This window comes from Sphaeramia orbicularis, chromosome 15, assembly GCF_902148855.1.
Source record: "Sphaeramia orbicularis chromosome 15, fSphaOr1.1, whole genome shotgun sequence".
Classification (NCBI taxonomy): domain Eukaryota; kingdom Metazoa; phylum Chordata; class Actinopteri; order Kurtiformes; family Apogonidae; genus Sphaeramia; species Sphaeramia orbicularis.
The window spans coordinates 18,678,434-18,698,798 of record NC_043971.1 but is presented as its reverse complement, the minus strand read 5'-3'; the positions used below and the strand labels follow the sequence as shown (position 1 = coordinate 18,698,798).

General features: G+C 34.7%; 1 protein-coding gene across 2 annotated transcripts in view; it reads right to left on the bottom strand.

The window, feature by feature from the left end:
• Positions 1-439: 439 nt before the first annotated feature.
• Positions 440-20,365, bottom strand: part of hps1 (HPS1 biogenesis of lysosomal organelles complex 3 subunit 1) — a 40,786-nt gene continuing 20,860 nt past the window's right edge. For both annotated transcript variants that reach the window (XM_030156784.1, XM_030156783.1), the window contains exons 6-18: positions 17,034-17,194; positions 15,683-15,785; positions 14,942-15,026; positions 14,322-14,377; positions 14,018-14,185; positions 10,460-10,639; positions 9,099-9,175; positions 8,882-9,019; positions 8,719-8,784; positions 8,371-8,515; positions 3,160-3,273; positions 1,096-1,178; positions 440-1,012 (exon numbers count right to left, since the gene is read on the bottom strand). In XM_030156784.1, the coding sequence (XP_030012644.1) occupies positions 850-1,012; positions 1,096-1,178; positions 3,160-3,273; positions 8,371-8,515; positions 8,719-8,784; positions 8,882-9,019; positions 9,099-9,175; positions 10,460-10,639; positions 14,018-14,185; positions 14,322-14,377; positions 14,942-15,026; positions 15,683-15,785; positions 17,034-17,194 (1,539 nt within the window). In that variant the 3' untranslated portion in view covers positions 440-849. The remainder of the gene's footprint in view (positions 1,013-1,095; positions 1,179-3,159; positions 3,274-8,370; positions 8,516-8,718; positions 8,785-8,881; positions 9,020-9,098; positions 9,176-10,459; positions 10,640-14,017; positions 14,186-14,321; positions 14,378-14,941; positions 15,027-15,682; positions 15,786-17,033; positions 17,195-20,365) is intronic.

Genomic DNA, 20,365 nt, shown 5'->3' with positions numbered 1-20,365 from the left:
AATATACAAGAGAACAGATGTAGAATAACTGTCCTGTGCAGTGACCGCTATGCATGAAAGGGTTGTATTTAAAACCCATCATCAGAAAGTGATAAACTGCGTGAAAACTATGAAATAAAAACATTTTTCATGCAGTTAATCTGATGTTTTCTCACATTTTATCATACTCTAATACTAGTTATTACTAATTTCATGCAGACAATATACAAAAAAAATACCTTTTTGACTAAGAAAACTGTTGATTACAGTCTAATAACAATTAGCAATTGATTTAACACGTTACAGTAATGGTATGGATTACAATGTATTATGGGACGGTGCATAAGTATCCACTGTGTTGGTTGATATGCAACTACAACAACAAAATCCATGAATATACAAGAGAACAGATGTAGAATAACTGTCCTCTGCAGTGACCGCTATGCATGAAAGGGTTAAATACGAAGTGTTTGTATTTTTTATTAGTAACATCATCGGTAGCAGAAGCAGGAGAATGAAAAATTTACATTTACATTTATAAAAGTCAATCAGCAGTAGATAAAAAAGTGAAAAAAAAAACAAACAAACCAAAACACAGCAATAATACATTACTAATAAATAGGAAACTGGTCATGTGATAAAATACAAATATTAAAGAGGGATTTTGCTAAGATAAGTTATAGTGCATTAAAAGCACAATTGTATTGCGCTAATTATAAACTGAAGTGCGGTAAATTATATTATATAAAACCTCCTACTCATTGACAGCTATGGAAACGAGATTCATGATTCTTTCCACTCCTGGCACTGTAACCAGTGTGTACCGTGTCCACTGTGGCTCAGTCTGCGTTTGTGTGTGAGGGAGTGTGTTTATAGCAGTGGGTTGCGAGAAGGCTCCCACAGTTTGCTTGCCAGCTGTCTGCAGTGCTGCAGGATGATCTCTGAAGGGATAACGCCCAGGTGAACGGTCAGCAGCTCGTAGCATTTCACCACCTCACCCTGGTGGTTCTTACTGTAGTACCGACGCAGCTTCCTGCAGGACACATGACTGTTTTAGTATCTGGAGCACTCTCCTCTGGATTAATCACATATGTTCTGGTCAGTGACGTTAAGTACCTGTAGTAATCCCACGAGAGCATTCCAATTGGGGGAGAGTCATCAGGTAAGATAGGAAGATCCACGGCCTCTAACTTGTAGCCCTGATCGAACAGATAAACACCATCACAGGATGTTATATGCAGGGTTCGTACACACTTTTTTTTTTTTTTTAATACTCAAATTTTTTTAAACTTTTCACATTTTAACAAAGAGATACATATTCATATTACGTATTCGGCCTGATCACAATCAAGGTGAACAAGTATATTTGCATCAGTTATTAATCAGTATTGTAAAAAGATACCCCCAAAACCATTCCCAAAATGTTTCTTTGGCCATCTTATTACTAGATCTGGCAATCCTCCAAATTTGAAGAAAATCAGATAAAAACTGATAAAATGGCGACCCAATGAGCGTGAAAACATGTGCACAGTTTTATTGTTATAAGAGAGCAAAATTATTGTACATAATGTAACACAATAAATAATTCCTACTCAACTCCTGTGTCTTTTTATTACAAAATACACACATCACATTGCTTTTCATTTATTGATCATTTTTGTTGAACAGCTGTTTGATTATCAATTCTTATTTTCAGTATTAAGACAATCAACCATTTTGTTCTGAAAACCCTTCTTTTACAGCCCTTTAATTGTAATAATAGAATGGGAACCTGTTATGTAAGTATTATTATGACTAAATATGCACAACTAGACCGATTTTGCTATGCTCCCTGGCTGCAGAAAATTTGGCAACAATGTGTCAAACAGATGTTTACATCCAACTGCATTTTTTCAATGGCGCGTTGTTCACCAAAATTCATGTAGTGTCCGTACATCAATATACTTCCATCAATAATATCGCGTATATGCCTGATAGATATACTGTTATAACTTGTTCACAAATGTTTCTTTCCTCCTGTACCAGGAAAACTTAAAGATCTAACAGAGATGCGACCATGTGGTAAGCCAGATTTCCATTCCAATCTTGTAGAGTCCATACACCAAGTAGTGTCCGTACACCATATCAGATACAATGTTTTATTGTTTCTGACAATATATAGAATTTTTCAGCACACATGCTTTGGACATGACATCTGTTCAATAAACAATGCATGATTATCCTGAGTGCTGAAACATTTGTATATCTTTGTAGGCATTAAATATGGAGGCTATTAGGCTGGAGTGTCCGTACACCCAATAATTTCTGATTTGACAGGGGCAAGCCTGTGAAATTTTTAGTAGACACCATAATACAAAAATATTTTAGACTTTAAAAGAGAAATATCAGACAAATAAAATGGCCTGTCTGATTTTTTGATAGAGTATTATTATGTTTTATCTATATGTGCACCCTTCCTGGTACCCTTGATTGTGATCAGGCCGATTCCATTGTATAGTTAGAGAAATACAACAGCTGTGTAAAGTAAAGAAACAAAAACAGAAGAAATAACAGTTATGGTTATCGATATCTATCATCCAAAATAAGGTACATTCATTTGAGAAATTCAAACACTTTTAAAGCACTTTCAAGGGTCATTTTCTAATTTTTTTCCAGCACAGCACCTTATCACTGGAGTAAAATCCATATCTACAGGAATACATATACTCATGATTATTTTGTAACTTTTTATCACAATGATGTACACTGTAACATGCTATAAACATGTAAAATTATGTTTCACAATAGCAAAAAGTATAGAAATTAAAAGTTTTATCCAAAAAAAGGAAAGCCACTTGGCGTTCTTCAGGCACACTCACAAATTACCGGTAAGCTAAAAATATACCTGGAGTAGACCTTAGAACACTTAATCATCTTTTTTGACATAAAGTTTATTTTTCATAATGTATCATCTCTCTAAGTAGCTTTGGCTTGCCGTTTAACATGGCAGAGTTAACATTATATAAATAACATCACAGAGTTATGATTACAAGCACTTTCAAGCACTTAAATTAGAATTCAAGCACTTTTCAGACCTTGAAAACACAACATTGATATTCAAGTATTTTCAAGGATTTCAAGCACACTTATGAACCCTGTATATGGACTTAGCATGGGTGAGAGTGCTGAACTGATACTTACGGTTTCGTTTTCAAACCACAGGAAATAGCAGAAGTAGAAATCTCCATCCCGTAATGTGACGGTGGAGTAGCCCTTCTGGAGATAACGGCGTGTCGTGTTCACTAAGCTCCACACCTTCAATAGGACAGAAATTTAACATATGTTTAAGACAAGTATCATAGCAAATAATAAAAATAGGACCAATGGCCCTGTATCTTACCAGCCAAAAGAAAAGCTTTGGGAAATGTATCCAGATGCCATTTATTATCACCCAGTTACGTGTATTTATTATATTACTTATATTAAGTTTATACTTCTTCCTACTCCTTTTCAAACATGCAAAATTCAGACTTGTATGTGCTTGAAGATAGATTCTGTCCATTTAAATGTTATTTTATTTATGTCTTAATTTGCTTTGTTTTGTGTTATTTTCTTTGCATGTTCGAAATAAAATTAAAAAAAATAATAAAAATAATTAAAAATAATTACAGAAAAAGCCCATGTTTTGGTCATATTCCAATCAGATCTGTAAAAAATTTTTGGTTTTGGTTGATTTATTGGATCAATCCACTTTCTATCTCTTATAATGGGAAAAATTTTCAAAGTCGGACCAAATCCAGAATCAGATCCGGATGGAAATAACTGCAATACCTTGTGTTGACATCATCATAAAGAAGCTGTATACCAAGTCTGAAGTCAATCAGAACTGGAGTTTCGGAGAAAAAGATGCTTGAAATTTTTTCCCCATAAGAGCCCATGTTAAATTTTCCATAAGTTCCCGGATCCAGAAGAAGATCCTGATCAGCATGTGGACATTATGTTTTGGTCATCTCCCCATCAGGGCTGGACTGTAGAAATTTACACTGGATATCATTTATATTTACTGAGTTATTGCATCCATCCTCTTCCTATCTCTTATACTGGGGAAATTTTTCAAAGTCGCACAAAATCCAGAATCAGATCCGGATCCAAATAATTTCACTAACTTTTGTTGACATCATCACAAAGAAGCTGTATACCAAGTTTGAAGTCAATCGGAATTGTAGTTTTGGAGAAGAAGACGATTGAAATTTTCGTAACGGATGACAGACAACGACGACAGACGACAACGACGACAGACGATGCCGCCGGATGCCACATGACGACAATAGCTTACAGCCTGTCAGCCGGTAAGCTAAAAATGTACTGTAACTAGGGACCTATATTGTGAAGCAGGATCAACGGTGCAAGAATATCCCCCTGTTGCCAAGTTCAACAAAACCTGACAATCACAGTTACACAATAATACTACAGAGAGATTTTCTGATCCTAGTGATTAACCCTTTCATGCATGAATTATGAGAACCTTAGTCAATATTTTTTTCTTGAGTGTTTTTATTCCTCTTTAGGCATTAAAAAAACAATGCAATTAAATTTTTTTTATGAACCTATTTTTCGTGGAGTTACAAAAATGTCCACTCAGCTGGACACCATGCGTTTAATTTTTGAAGCAAAGAAACATGCATTTAAAACTCATCAGAGAGTGATATACCATGTGAAAACTATGAAATAAAAACATTTTTAATGCTGCTAATCTGATGTTTTCTCACATTTTATCATACTCTAATACTAGTTATTACTTAATTCACGGAGATAATATCCTCCTGAGATTCAGGAAATTGACAATTTTAGCTTTTTTACATTAAAAATTGTCTTGATTGGAAACTGCATAATGCAATAGTTTTTTTCCACATACAATTTAAAAATTATCTTTATTTATTGATTTATTTTTTTAACAGAATTTCCTTTGCAATGGACAGTATTTTTAAAGTTAAACTGTCAAACTTTTGTCCCCTACAGAGGACAAAATGCATTGCTGGGTCTCAGGAGGATATGCCAAAAAAAATAAATAAATAAAATTTTTTGTTTCAGAAAACTGTTAATTACAGTCTAATAACAATTAGCAATTCATTTACACTAAACCATGTTAGTGCAGATCAGGTTTATCAAGAGCAGCAAAGTTCTGATAATTGTATGAATGTCAGTGTATGGGATGATGCCTAAGAGTCCACTACGTTGACTGATATGGAACTAAAACAACAAAACCCATGAATATAAAAGAGAACAGCTGGAGAATAACTGTCCACTGTAGTGACCAGTATGCATGAAAGGGTTAATGTATTCACACAGATATAGAAAAAATTATTAAACCACCCTTGTTTTATTCAATTTCTTGTTCATTTTAATGCCTGGGAAAACTAAAGGTAGATTTGTTTGGACAAATATAATGATAACAACAAAAACAGCCCCTAAGAGTTTAATTTCAGAGCTGATATCTATCCATTTTCCATGGTTTTCTTGATAAAACCAAAATCACTTCAGTTCTTACATCAATATCTATGGCATTGGACTGATAAAAACAGTGTTTTTAGGCATTCCATGTTTTCTTTTCTGCCTGTTTTAGTCACATGATACACACAGGAGTTAGTACCGGAGTGCATAATCATTGTTTCTGATGACTTTTGATGGTCTAATAATTTTTTCCGTGACTGTAGAAGAGGTGGCGTTGGCCCCAAATTATTAATTAAAAACATACACTGCAAAAATCTTAATCTTATGAAGTGTATTTTTCTCATTCCTAGTCAAAATATCTCATCACACTTAAAATAAGACATAATCACCTAAAATGTAATGTTAATTAATAAAGAAGGAAAATTAAACAATACGTTTTTAAATAATTGACTTCAGTAAAAGTCTAGCATAAGAAATCCTCCAAGGAGGTTCACTATTGTCCGTTGATTGATTTGAATGTTTACTGAAAATAGTTTAGAAAGAGAATTACTATCTGAGCTGCAAAAATCCAAAACTGTAAGTTATCAGATGCAAAATTGGTTTGAAATCTGTTTTCATGTTCAGTTCATCTAAAAACCCTAATAACTCTCTGAAATGGAAATATAACAACCTCAAATTTGCACTTCAGCAAACGTACTAAACTACTGTCCAACACTGACAGTCCTCTTCATCTCCAGGCTGAATAATGCTCCAGTCCCTGGTTTGGACCAGACCTGGTTTAGGTCTAGTTTTGTTGTAATTGATGCCAGTGTCACTAAAACAGAAGTTTAAAGACATCGACACTGCAAAAAATCTAAATCTTACCAAGTGTATTTTTCTAATTTCTACTCAAAATATCTCATCACACTTAAAGTAAGACATGATCACCTAAAGAGTAACTTTTCAGTGAGATATAAGAATTTATTTTTAGAAAACAGATGTGGAAAATCTTATTTTAAGAAATCTTACCGAGATAATTTCCACTTGTTTCATTGGCAGATTTTTTTGCTAAATTCAAGATTTTTTTTGCTTAACTCAAACAAAAAACCTGGCAATGGAACAAGTGAAAATATTTTGGTAAGATTTCTTGAAATGATATTCAAGATCTATTGCCTACAAATGAGTTCTTATATCTCGCTTACAAGTTACTCTTTAGGTTATTATGTCTTATTTTAAGTGTGATGAGATATTTTGACTAGAAATGAGAAAAATACACTTGGTAAGAGTTAGATTTTTGCAGTGTGCATAGATCTAGAGCTGCATATTTCTTGAAAGACCAAACTTTTCTTTAAAACAGAAGAGAAATTTAAATATAATACAGACTAAAAAGACAACAGCTATCTAAAAATCACCCAGTGAATGTGAATATATACATTAATATTCTTAGCACTATCATATTAGTAAAGCACAAGTGGATCTGACTGTAATTATATTAATGTACACCATTAAGTCATTACAGTGATTAGATAACACAATCTGTTGTTTCATCTCTACCGTGGGTGGTAGCTTGTGAAGAACACATAAAAAAACAGAACTCAAGTGACTCAGTGGGGTCACTGTCATACGTTATTAGATCATCAGGTCCAAGGTCTCAGTGCTTTAATCAGTCGCTAGAATGAGACGATAACAGACCATCTCACTAACTGTGCAACACGTCAACTTCCTTCTTTATTCAGCTTCTGTGGAATCAACTGGTCAGACTCAACGAGGTTTGGAGGATAAGTTCCTGCTGTGATTTACCCTATTAAGAAGAATACCAGGGTTCCTATGGGACCTTTTAAGATCTTTTAAGACTACTTAATACAGAATTTAATGCCCATTTCACAGTCATATAAGCAAAAATTCATGACTCCTAAAATTGAGGAAAATAAATGGATTTACTCCAACGCCTTGATTCCCACTGTTCCCAGTCATTTCTCACCAGGGGCTGCAAAGTTAGCGCTAATTGGTTCCTAATTTCATTTTCTTTTTTTGGCTCCTAATTTCAGTATAAATTTTCGGGTTGGAATGGGTGGAATTTAGCAGATTAATGTTACTTTCTTTGCAGTTTGGGCATTTAACAGACATATTTAACCCTTTCATGCATGAATTACGAGAGTCTTAATAAAGATTTTTTCCTGAGTGTTGAAAATTTTTATGAACCTATTTTTCATGGAGTTGCAAAAATGTCCACTCAACTGGACACCATACATTTACATTTTTGAAGAAAAGACATGTATTTACTGATGTACTGTGTGAAAACTATGAAATAATAAAATTTTTAATGCTGCTTATCTGATATTTTCTCACATTCTAACATACTATAATACTAATTATTATTCACTTCATGGAGATACTATGCAAAAAAAACAACAACCTTTTGTTTAAAAAAAACCACCCTGTTAATTACAGTCTAATAACAATAACAAGCAATTGATTTACGCTCAAACATGTTAGTGCAGATCAGGTTTATCAAGAACAGCAAAGTTACATTAATGGTATGAATATCAGTGTTAGGGATGATGCATAAGTGTCCACACTTTTGGCTGATATGGAACTAAAACCACAAAATTGGTGAATGTACAAAAGAACAGCTTTGAATAGCTGTCCACTGTAGTGACCACTGTGCATGAAAGGGTTAAACACAATACAGCCAACAAGTTTATGGTAACATAACTTAAGACCTAGCATATTAAATTTAATACATTTTAAAGACTTTTTTAAGGTATCAAATGCAGATTTGTAATTTCAAGATTTTTAAGACCAATTAAGACCCTGGATACCACCTTGGTGACACTGAAAACCCTGAGCTGAACCAGAAGTCCCCCCAAACACACCTAAATCCAGCTGTGTGACCCAGGAAAGAAGCTGAAGTCATTGGAAGCCATGTTACGAAGAAGACACTCATTTCAGTTTTAAGATATGCACTTTCTCATACTGAACCTTGCTTTTGATGAACTGAGCCACAGGCCCCTTCCCGAGCTCAGAGGTGTTGCGCTCTGTGATGTTAAGCGAAGGTGCGATCATTTGGCCCGTGGATCGGTCAACACAGATAAAATGGATGAGGCCTGGGAAATCCTCCAGATACGTGAGAATAACTGGGTCAAGATCAATACACTTAGTTTAACTGTGTGCATGTTCTCCGGGCCTATGTACGTGCCATGTTTATTTGAAATTCCTAAATTATGCAAGCACCTTCACAAATTTAGTTTGAGCATTCCTGCTGCAAACCATAGAGATCAGACAGAATGAGGCATCAAAGAGAACAGAGATATTTTGTTGGCAGGATATGAGACCATGGTGATATTCCTCCTGCTTTTCACCAACAGGAAGTCCTTCCAGTCCATCAGTTTCTCTCTAAAACAAATGATAGAAAATAAAAATCTAAACACCAGCAGAGAAAAAGACCTGCTTATGTGACTGTGTTTCAGAACAGGTATATACTGGTACATACTGGACCAAGGTCTGAGCCCGTTCCTGCAGACCAGGGGAGAGATGACGAGGAACATCAGAAGGTCCAGGATCAATAAGAAAGCACTGTCGATATATACCACAAAGCTGGGTCTTCATATTCTTGCACCACGGGATCAAACTGAAACGAAAAGAGAATTCATTATTCAATAAATCTGCAATGACATACTGTGGCCAGCAGGGGGCTGTAGCACACTTACTCTCTGTTGAAGCCTGGTCCTCCTCTGCCAAAGGCTCTGGTTTTGAACTCTGTCCAGACATTTTGCAACTGTGCAGACTAAAGAGAAAAATAACCAAAAGCAGATAACATTTGATTATAGGTAACTTTTTTTTTTTAAACATAATTTTTATTTAGTTTTGCTCATACAAATATACAAGGCATTTTACAAACATAAACATATCTAATCCAACATCCCCATATGGTATATCGGCTAAAATTTACTTAGGAGGTCAAATGAGTGGCCATTTTTGTAAAAAAAAAAAAAAAAAAGTTGTAAGAAATGCATAGAACTGTGTTGAAATAATGCTAATACATTTGTGCACAGACTACTGATATTATTTGACAGTGGAAGCTACATTTTCAGAAATATTGGATTTTCAATAGCACGGGTATGTGAAAACTTTTGCTGGTGGATGGACGTGACATTACCCATGATGCTCTGGTCAGTACCAGTACTTTATTAGTAATACACTTATATACTTACTATTGCTAATTATCCTCTTATTCATAAATGTTAGTATTGTGGATCTAAAACAATAACAGCTGACACAAAAACACAAAATGTGGCAGTGGACGGATGTGACATGGTTGTTCCAGATCCCATCATACTGATGCTCGGCAGCCATGTCACCATTTCCACAAATGATCCCTGTGCAAAAACTAGTATCATAATTATTTATTGTATTGTTTATCATCAGACTAAAGAGTAAATAAAAGTAGAGAATTGTTATTTCTTTATAAAAATGCTTATTATTAGAAAACTGTTGATTTAAAAAGTGACGTGTGACATTCTTAATGTATATATTTGCGTATCATAAGCAGGATAGATCAGCACCATACTCCATATTGCAACCTGTAAAAATAAAACATGTGATATGTAGCATATAATCTTGTAAGAAAAATTGGGGAATCTAAAAGAATAGAATATTTGTTTTTCAGGTAAATTCAGTTAAAATGTAACTTGCCCATTTATGACATGAAAATATCGCATTAACTGTGATGAAATTGGACATTTTTGACCTGAAAACATAGTTCATATGACCATCAACATGTTGCAACAGAACTGAAATCCTGTAAATTTGCATAACTTGCATTTACCAACACAAAGTTCCTTTGGGGATTCACTTATATTGATTTCTTATGCACAAAGACATAAATAAGACCTCTAAGCAAATTTTGACCGATATATGAAAAAATATGGCTATCTGCAGTAGATACTGATTACAATTAGTCACAAATGAAACATGAATGACACTATAAATAGACCAAAAAACCCAAAAACATACAGATTACAGGTCATTTGATGCACATATGCCACAGCACACATACACTAACACTGACCTGTATATCACTCGGACCCAAGGCTTTGATGAATTTGTCAAGTTTGCTTCGGAGGTCGTGTATAGTCGGCTGACCTCTAGTGGCAGCAGAACCCTCTTGACCTTCTCTCAGACGCTTTTCCAACTTGGCAAAGGCTTCCAAATATGTATACACTGACATGGCCACAGCACTGGTGGGAATCTGATATGAGAGATATAACATATAGTTTTGGATACAAACTAGGGCAGAGTGACATACAAAAAAAAGTGGTGGTTTTGATAAATATGACTGCAGTGAATTCTAATTTGACTAGGAATGATATTTTTCTGTTATTATTTTCATTAAAAAAAAAAAAAATATATATATATATATATATATATATAAATGATTTCTAGGCCAGGGAAATGCACACTAATGTTCATGATTTAATTTTTACTTTTGGATTTAGAACAGGGCTGTCAAACTCATTTTAGTTCAGGGGCCACATTCACCCCAATATGATCTAAAGTGGGCCAGACCAGTAAAATAATACCAGTGAAAAAATTAAAATAACATTATGATAATGTTAATATCTACATCGTTTCCTTAAAAATCTGAATAACTTGAACAACTTGAAATGTCTTAAGAAAAACAAATGCAGTTTTAACAATATTCTGCATCAGTTTATCCTTTACACATGTGCTTTATAACTTACATTACAATTACAAATACACATAATATTGATAAAATTGCATTTACTTTTCTCAAGACATTTCACCTTGTTCATATTTCTTCAGGTTATTCACATTTTTTGTAAAAAGGATAGTTTGTTAATGTAAACATTTTCATGTAATTTTACTTTTTTTACACTAAAACAAAGATTAAAATCTGCAGTTGTCATTATTTATAGCTTATTATGACAGTATTTTCTGGTCTGATTCAATTGAGATCTGATTGGTTTATATGTGTATGTAAAAGGATTTTTACACTATTGATTGTTAATATTTTCAGTGTAATTTTTGCATTTCACAAATTCATCCTACGGGCCAGATTGGACCCCTTGGCGGGCCGGATTTGGCCCCTGGGCCGCATGTTTGACACCTGTGATTTAGAATGATTTAATAGACTTTACTTTCCATTAAAGCTGCAGGAGAAAAAAAATAAATAAAAGACTAAACATAAATGTGTGTGACCTGACATCATTTCACACAGCTGCGAGAAAATGAAGCAAAGTTACTCATCAAGTCAGAGCAGATTAGGAGAGCCACTGCTGAGAAATCTTAACAGTGATAAGGAAATTACAGCTACGACACGTACTTGACCCTTGTACCTGCCTGAAAACACCTGTGATTGGACAAAATCCACATCACAGGGAAGATTATCTATACAGAAGTGTGTAGACTTCCACTGGAATTTCAATATGTTCACAGGTTATTATGGAAAGTTTACCCATGATGCCAAAAAAATAAAGACTATGAAGCACTATAGTTTTAAAATAATGTGGTTTCTGCTTATTTTTCCACTGAAAACAGCCGGCAGAAATGTCCTTCAAAGGTTTACTGTTTACTCACACTTTGAGTTTGTACTTTTCCATTTTTTTTACTTTTCAACTTCTACCTGAGTCTTTTTTTCACACAAGTATCTGTATTTTGACATGAGCAAAGAACACTGTACTTTTACTACCTCTGGTTTGTTTTCACTCAATTTATCCAAAAATTGTATCTCCTATGATCTGGCTTTTATGATAAATAAACATAAACTTTATTAATATATTTATATATAATGGCATAACATCATTTCCTTTCAAACTACTATAATTCAAGTGATCCGAGTCAATGTGAAACTTTTGCTTCTACTCTTTCTTACATTTTCCAGCAGTAAATTGACTGGATTTTTGTTAATTGCAGACATTTAAATACATGTTATTAACAGTGTTGGGAATAACGGCGTTAAAAATAGCGGCATTACTAACGCCGTTATTGTTTTCCAGTAACCGTTACCGGCAGTGAAATGTGGTGCGTTACTATGCACTGATATCTAACAGCTGTTATCCGTCCTGGCTCGCTCAGCTAGGCACGAGAGGTGTGACGTTCCCAGACGAGTTGAGTCTTTTGAACGGCTCTTTTCAGTGAACGATAAGAACCGATTCGTTGCGAGCCGTCCTTATTATCAAATTACCCACACTGCCTTCATGCTTCACCTGTGTGTCCATGAGTCTGAGTTGTCCACGCTGCCTTCACCTGAACGACTAATGACATCTGCGAGTTTGAGTCATCCCAGCACACCCCATTCACTTGAACGCAGCTACGTGCTCAGCTAATTTAGGGGAGGAGTCCGACTGATTGGACTGAAGACATTTACTGCTGTATCAGGGAGGAGCGACTGAAAAAAGTGGAAATGTGGGATTAACTGGAGGAGCATCTTCTTCCTATAAATGCAGATATGCACTTATGTGGTGGAAAAGCCGGGCCCTGGTGGACCCCAGCCTCACCACAGTTATGGTATTCAGTACCTGTCTGCTGTTCTACTCTATGCAACTGGCTGTGAAACACGCTCAAAAATCTGTTTCCTTTTACATATTTGAAGGTTTTTCAAAAAAGTAACGCAATAATTACTTTCCCTGGTAACTAGTTACATTTACAGGGTGGGGAAGCAAAATTTACAATATTTTGAGGCAGGGATTGAAAGACAGTGTATGACCAATTAGTTTATTGAAAGTCATGAGAATTTATTTGCCACAAGAAAATTGACATAATAGAAAATGTTTTTATTCTATGTGTCCTCCTTCTTTCTCAATAACTGCCTTCATACGCTTCCTGAAACTTGCGCAAGTGTTCCTCAAGTATTCGGGTGACAACTTCTCCCATTCTTCTTTAATAGTATCTTCCAGACTTTCTCGTAATAGTTTTGCTCATAGTCATTCTCTTCTTTCCATTATAAACAGTCTTTATGGACACTCCGACTATTTTTGAAATCTCATTTGGTGTGACGAGTGCATTCAGCAAATCACACACTCTTTGACGTTTGCTTTCCTGATTACTCATATGGGCAAAAGTTTCAGAAAAGGTATGGATAATAGTGTTAGGTATGATTATGACATCAATATATGTTTGGTTTCAAAACAATTGACGTAGTGCCTGCTGAGAAAAAACAACTAAATGTTCATTGTAAATTTTGCTTCCCCACCCTGTATGAAGGAGTAATTCCGTTACTAATTCAATTGCTTTTTGGGAAAGTAACTAGTAACTATAACTAATTACTTTTTAAAAGTAATTTACCCAACACTGATTATTAACAAATGCTGATCATCTTCTTTCAGATTCTGTCGGTCCTGAATGTGACTCTAGTAATGCAGTCTGTGTCTTGACGTGGAAGCTTTGAAAAGCAGCTTCACTTTTCCATATTGGTATTCAACGACATCAGTGGAGCTATTCTCATATTAAGGTTTTGACTTAGAGCTGCAGGAGGATGGTATTTTGCCCCGATTCCAGCCCCTGCAGCTTCAATACAATAATGCACAATTTGGTCAAATTTTGATTTTATTAATTGCAAATGAAATGTATATGCTGTAAATAAACAGTATATTCCAGTATTACAAACCTTAGTTAACAGCACTAATGTAATCCCAGGCCAGAGTGGAAGACAGTACATGGAATGAGGCATCATGGGATACAGCCCCTCCTTGAGTGACACCTCTAGGAAAACTCTGCGAGGGGTTGAAGGGTCAGGAGGTGGGACTTCAAGAGTCTGCAGGCTGTCCTCCGCCATCTGAGGACGTCAGTAAGGAAAATACAGTATTACAGTAAATGTAAATACAGGATGTCATTTATTTTTATGGTGAGTGATATATAGTAAGATTGTTCATGGTAAATTATTAGGGACAGGCATTGAAAAATAATCTCACCTGGATATCTGGGTCCACAAACTCAAACACAGGAGAGCTGCATTTAAATGGCTTGTCTGGCAACGACAAAATCAATAAAAAAGTCAGTGAAGGGCTTTTAAACACGGGAAAAAATCTAATCTTACCAAGTGTATTTTTCTCATTTTTAGTCAAAATATCTCATTTCACTTAAAATAAGACATAATCACCCAAAGAGTAACTTTTCAGTGAGATATAAGAACTTATTTTTAGACAATAGATCTTGAAAATCTTATTTCAAAAAATCTTACCGAGATAATTTTCACTTGTTCCATTGGCAGATTTTTTTTGCCTGAATTAAGCAAAACAAAATCTTGAATTGCACAAAAAAAATCTGTCATTACAAGTGGAAATTATCTTGGTGAGATTTCTTAAGATTTTCAAGATCTATTGTCTAAAAACAAGCTGATATATCTCACTGAAAAGTTACTCTTTAAGTGATTATGTCTTATTTTAAGCGTGATGAGATATTCTGACTAGAAATGAGAAAAATACACTTGGTCAGATTTAGATTTTTGCAGTGAAACTCCCGGTGCCTAATTGTGCAACAACTGATAAAAAAATAAATAAAACATATGCACTCATTCACGTGCTCAACCCACCTGAACCATCTGAATCTCTCGACGTGGGCGAAGGCTCTGGGGTGTAAAAACTTTCAGGCCCAGAACCAGAAGTACTCTCCACATCCTTCACAGAAACAGTGACAATCATCAGTCAACGCTGACAGATAAAGAGAGCGTAGGTCAGTGGTTTCCAACCTTTTTTGGCTCGTGACCCCATTTTAACATCACAAATTTCTGCCGACCCCAGACATTCAAAACAGAGACTTTTTTTTTTTGGCTAAAATTAATTTGTTTTTGATCATGTAATAGTTTGCTATACTATGTTGCGAATAAACATTAATTTTAGATGACATTTAGTCTATATAATGTATATTATTATGGACGGAGGCAGAAAAGCCAGGTGTAGATTACTGCACAAAGGGAGAATTTTATTTTCCTTGGTCAGGATATGTACAGTCAGTCCAGCTTGGATTTACAAGGCTGACAATTAATACTGAACAAACAAGAACTCAAACTATGAATTATGAAAGAGCTGCAGCATCTGAAACCGACCACAATGAACATTTGACAGATAAACAGTACCACAGTGCTTCAGTTTCAGCTTCACAGTTTGTCATGTCTTTTATGTATTGGGATTGTTTCTGTCAACTCACCATATATTTTTTATTAGTAAGTTTTTATTTTTATTGATTACTAGAAATTTCAGGCAACCCCACGTGGGGTCCCGACCCCAAGGTTGAAAAACCCTGGCACAGGTGCTTTGCGTTTTGCGTCTCCTACCTCAGGACTTGGGTCGTCCAGGTCTATACAACTTGGGTACATATTCTGCGCCATTATGATGAGGGTCAGCAGGTCTGAGGTGACCAGGGTGCTCGCATTGCGGCTGCAGAAATCAGGAAATAAAAGAAGAAGCATATGTATTGAAATAATAAGACAAATGCAAACGACGACAACCTCTCCGGTGCTTCATTTTGCACTTTACAGCATTCAAATTACTGTAACTCCTGAACTGTTTGCACTATCCACAAAATTAAAACGGCATCGGAAAGCTGAGATCCTGACCTTTCCGACACTATGTAACACTTTATGGCAGCAGTGTGGGACTCTATTAGAAGTAGAAAGGAACTGTTTCAGAGACTTCCACACAGACTAAAAAACGCCTGGAAATAACATAAAATATGAAGCCATAATATGGATACTGAATGTTCAAAATCAAAAATCATGTTTGAGCAGATGTAAAATAGTTGAAAGTCTATTTCTGCAATCTCAAAAAGTTCCGTTATGGACATTTACAGTTGTTTCTGATAATAAATATGCTAAAAACATCAAGTCTGTTTTTGTCTTTTTTACTAAAACACACTGTTTTAAGCATTTACTATTTATAAGAATGATAATTAACCCTTTCATGCACAAATTATGAGAACCTCAATCAAGATTTTTTTCCTGAGTGTTTTTATTCCTCTTTAGGCATGAAAAAAACAATGTGATTGAATTTTTTTATGAACCTATTTTTCATGGAGTTACAAAAATGTCCACTCAGCTGGACACCATGTGTTTAATTTTTGAAGCAAAGAAACATGCATTTACTGTCATACTGTGTGAAAACTATGAAATACATGTTTTTTTAATGTTGCTAATCTGATGTTTTCTCACATTTTAACATACCATAATAGTAGTTATTACTCACTCAAATAATATGCAAAAAACAACAAAACACAACAACTTAAAAAAAACAACAAAAAAAACCTGTTAATTACAGTCTAATAACAACTGACAATTGATTTACATTCAAATATGTTTCTGCGGATCAGGTTTATCAAGAACAGGAATGTTACAGTAACGTGTATTAGGGGATGGTGCATAAGTATCCACTGTGTTGGTTGATATGCAAGTAAAACAACAAAAGCCATGAATATACAAGAGAACAGCTGTAGAATTACTGTCCACTGTAGTGACTGCTATGGATGAAAGGGTTAATGGCCAGATTTTGAAAGATAAGTTCTTCCTGAAAACAAAGATGCAAAAGAATTGGCAAAACAGACATTTTCTGACACTTTAATTTCAAAGAAAACATGAGGACGCCTTCGTGGCCTCTTAAAAATGGCAGTCTTAACATAAGCATTGACTGTACCTGGAGTAGAAGGCCAGGAGTTTGGTGTGAACCAGGATGAAGGCATGCATCACCTCCTCTCCTGCTCGCTCTATGCTGCTGTTGAGCTGCTGAACTAAGCGGCGCTCCAGAAACTCAATGCACTGCTCACAGAGGGTGGGGTGAATCAGCCTCTCAACCGCCTGAAAGAGAGATAAGAAATTTACATAATAATGAACATCATTTTCATCAATTCTTAACTTATCTCGACCACTGAAAGGGAAGTATCCGGTCCTGTGAGACATGAGATGATGCTTCATACACTGGTTCTCTTGCTCTTACTGCCATCTAGGGGTCAAAAACCTCCACAGTCCAAAAACTGATGCACCAAAAATGATAAAAATGTGCCAATCAAAACCTTTTAACAATAGTGTTGAGGTTGGAGGTTTGATAGAACCAAAACAGTGTATGTAGTAGCTGTCATAGTATAGTAATTGATTAATTGATTAAAATTTAATTAAAAATTGTTATTCATCACATCTGATCTTTTTTTTTAGTAGAATGCAGGATTTCACAGCAGTTTTCCATGTTGTGCTGGTTTTTCCAAGTGAAATTTTGCAAAATAAATAAATATATAAAATTAGCATAGTTTAACCCTTTCATGCACAGCAGTCACTCCAGTGGACAGTTATTCTACGGCTGTTCTCTTATATATTCATGGGTTTTGTTGTTTTAGTTCCATATCAGCCAACACAGTGGACACCAATGCATCATCCCATACACTGCCATTCATATTATTACTGTAACTTTGCTGTTTTTGATAAACTTGATCTGCAATAACATGTTTGAGTGTAAAGCAATTGCTGCTTGTTATTAGACTGTAATTAACAGTTTTTCTTTAACAAAATGTTTATTTTTTTATATTATCTCCATTAAGTGAGTAATAACTAGTATTAGAGTATGTTTAAATATGAGAAAACATCAGATTAGCAGCATTAAAAACATGTTTAATTCATAGTTTTTTACATAGTATATCAGTAAATACACGTCTCTTGGCTTCAAATATTAAATGCATGGTGTCCATCTGAGTGGGCATTTTTGCAACTCTGTGAAAAATAGGTTCATGCCTAAAGAGGAACCACTGTCTTGTCTCGTCCTGTCCCTGCACACTTTCGTCTATATGAGCCCTCTCTCTATGTTTAAGTATACGAGCAAGGAATGGATGAACATGCGAATATAAAGTTTGAGATTGTTACTTAAATACAAGCTGTATTTAAAAATAAAGTTGTCTCCCAAAGGGGTGGGGGGGTGGGGTGGTGGCAGGTTAAAAAAAAAAACAAAAAAAAAAAACGGGGAAAAATCGTGTTTAAGGTTCTCATAATTCATGCATGAAAGGGTTAAATACATGTTTCCTTGCTTCAAAAATTAAACACATGGTGTCCAAATGAGTGGACATTTTTGTAACTCCATGAAAAGTAGGTTAATTAAAAAATAATAATAATAATTCAAACTCATTGTTTTTTTCATGCCTAAAGGGGAATGAAAATACTCAAGAAAAAAATCTTGACCAAGGTTCTTATAATTCATGCATCAAAGGGTTAAAGGAAAGGCAAGTTATTCCTGGAAACACTTATTCTGACTGTTCTAAGTTCTTTTATCAAAAAGGTTCAGAACTACATTTTTTTTAAACAAATGCTGTTTTCTTAAACTCTGGTAGTTTCATACTGTCTTCCACAAACAATGAATGTATATAATTCATTTATCAAGACAGAGGTAGTTGTTTGTTTACCTGCTTTACTAGTTTCAGCTACTTCGAAGTAGCTACAACTAGTAAAACAGGCAAACAAACACCTACACCTGCTTTGATAAATGAATTATCTACAATAAATGATGCTTTATCTGTAATTGAAGATGGGGTTTTTACTCCACAAGCAGCAAAAACTAAGTTAAAACAGAAAGCAGAAAAACATACAACATTAAAGTACAAAGGACACAGAGTTGTTAATAACAATGACAAACCTTGACTTTGTTTCTCTAAAATGGCCAATGGCAAAATAAAAATATATATATATATTAAAAAAAAAAAAAGCTTCCAGAAACAAAAGTGAGTGTGGTGCTGTGCTGTGTGACTCGACAGTTTTTAAAGGCAGCTGCAATGACTGGCAAAATTTAAAGGAAACACAATGATTGGTCAAATTTGCAGAAACGTTATAGTGACTGAATATGTTCCTTCCTGCATATGTGCAAAGAACACACATACAAAGGACAAAAATATTGCTGTCAACAGTGTTACTTGTAGCCCACAGGTGTCAAACATGCGGCCCAGGGGCCAAATCCAGTCCACCAAAGGGTCCAGTCCGGCCCTTGGGATGAATTTGTGAAATGCAAAAATTACACTGAAGATATTAACAATCCTTTTAGTTCAGGTTCCACATTCAGACCAATTCAATCTCAAGTGGGTCAGACCAGTCAAATACTACTATAATAACATAAATAATGACAACTCCAAATTTTTTTCTTTGTAAATGTAAATATTTTCATGTATTTACACTAAAACAAAGTATAATTTTGCAAAAAATGTGAATAACCTGAACAAATATGAATAACCTGGAATGTCTTAAGAGAAGTAAGTACAATTTTAACAATATTCTGCCTTTTACTGAATGTTTTGTGTGTCTGTAGCTCCACTGTGATCTGTAAGTTATAATGAATATATGTAAATGATAAACTGAAGCAGAATATTGTTAAAATTACACTTATTTTTTCAGTTTGTTCATGTTATTCACATTGTTTGAAAAGATAGTTTGCAGATGTAAACATTTTCATAATGTAAATTTACTTTTTTTGCTCTAAAACACAAAGAAAAATTTGGAGTCGACATTATTTATATATTATTATGTTATTATTTTACTGGTCCGGTCCTCTTCAGATCAAATTTAGCTGAATGTGGTCCCTGAACTACAATGAGTTTGACACCCCTGATGTAGATAATTCATTTATTAGGACAGGGGTAGGGGCTACTTCGAAGTAGCTAAAACTAGTAAAGCAGGTAAACAAACAACTACCCCTGCCTTGATAAATGAATTATCTACAATAAATGATGCTTTATCTGTAATTGAAGATGGGGTTTTTACTCCACAAGCAGCAAAAACTAAGTTAAAACAGAAAGCAGAAAAACATACAATATTAAAGTACAAAGGACACAGAGTTGTTAATAACTATGACAAACCTTGACTTTATTTCTGTAAAATGGCCAATGGCAAAATAAAAAAAAATATATATATAAAAAAGCAAGCTTCCAGAACAAAAGTGAGTGTGTTGTTTGACTCGATAGTTTTTAAAGGCAGCTGCAATGACTGGCAAAATTTATAGGA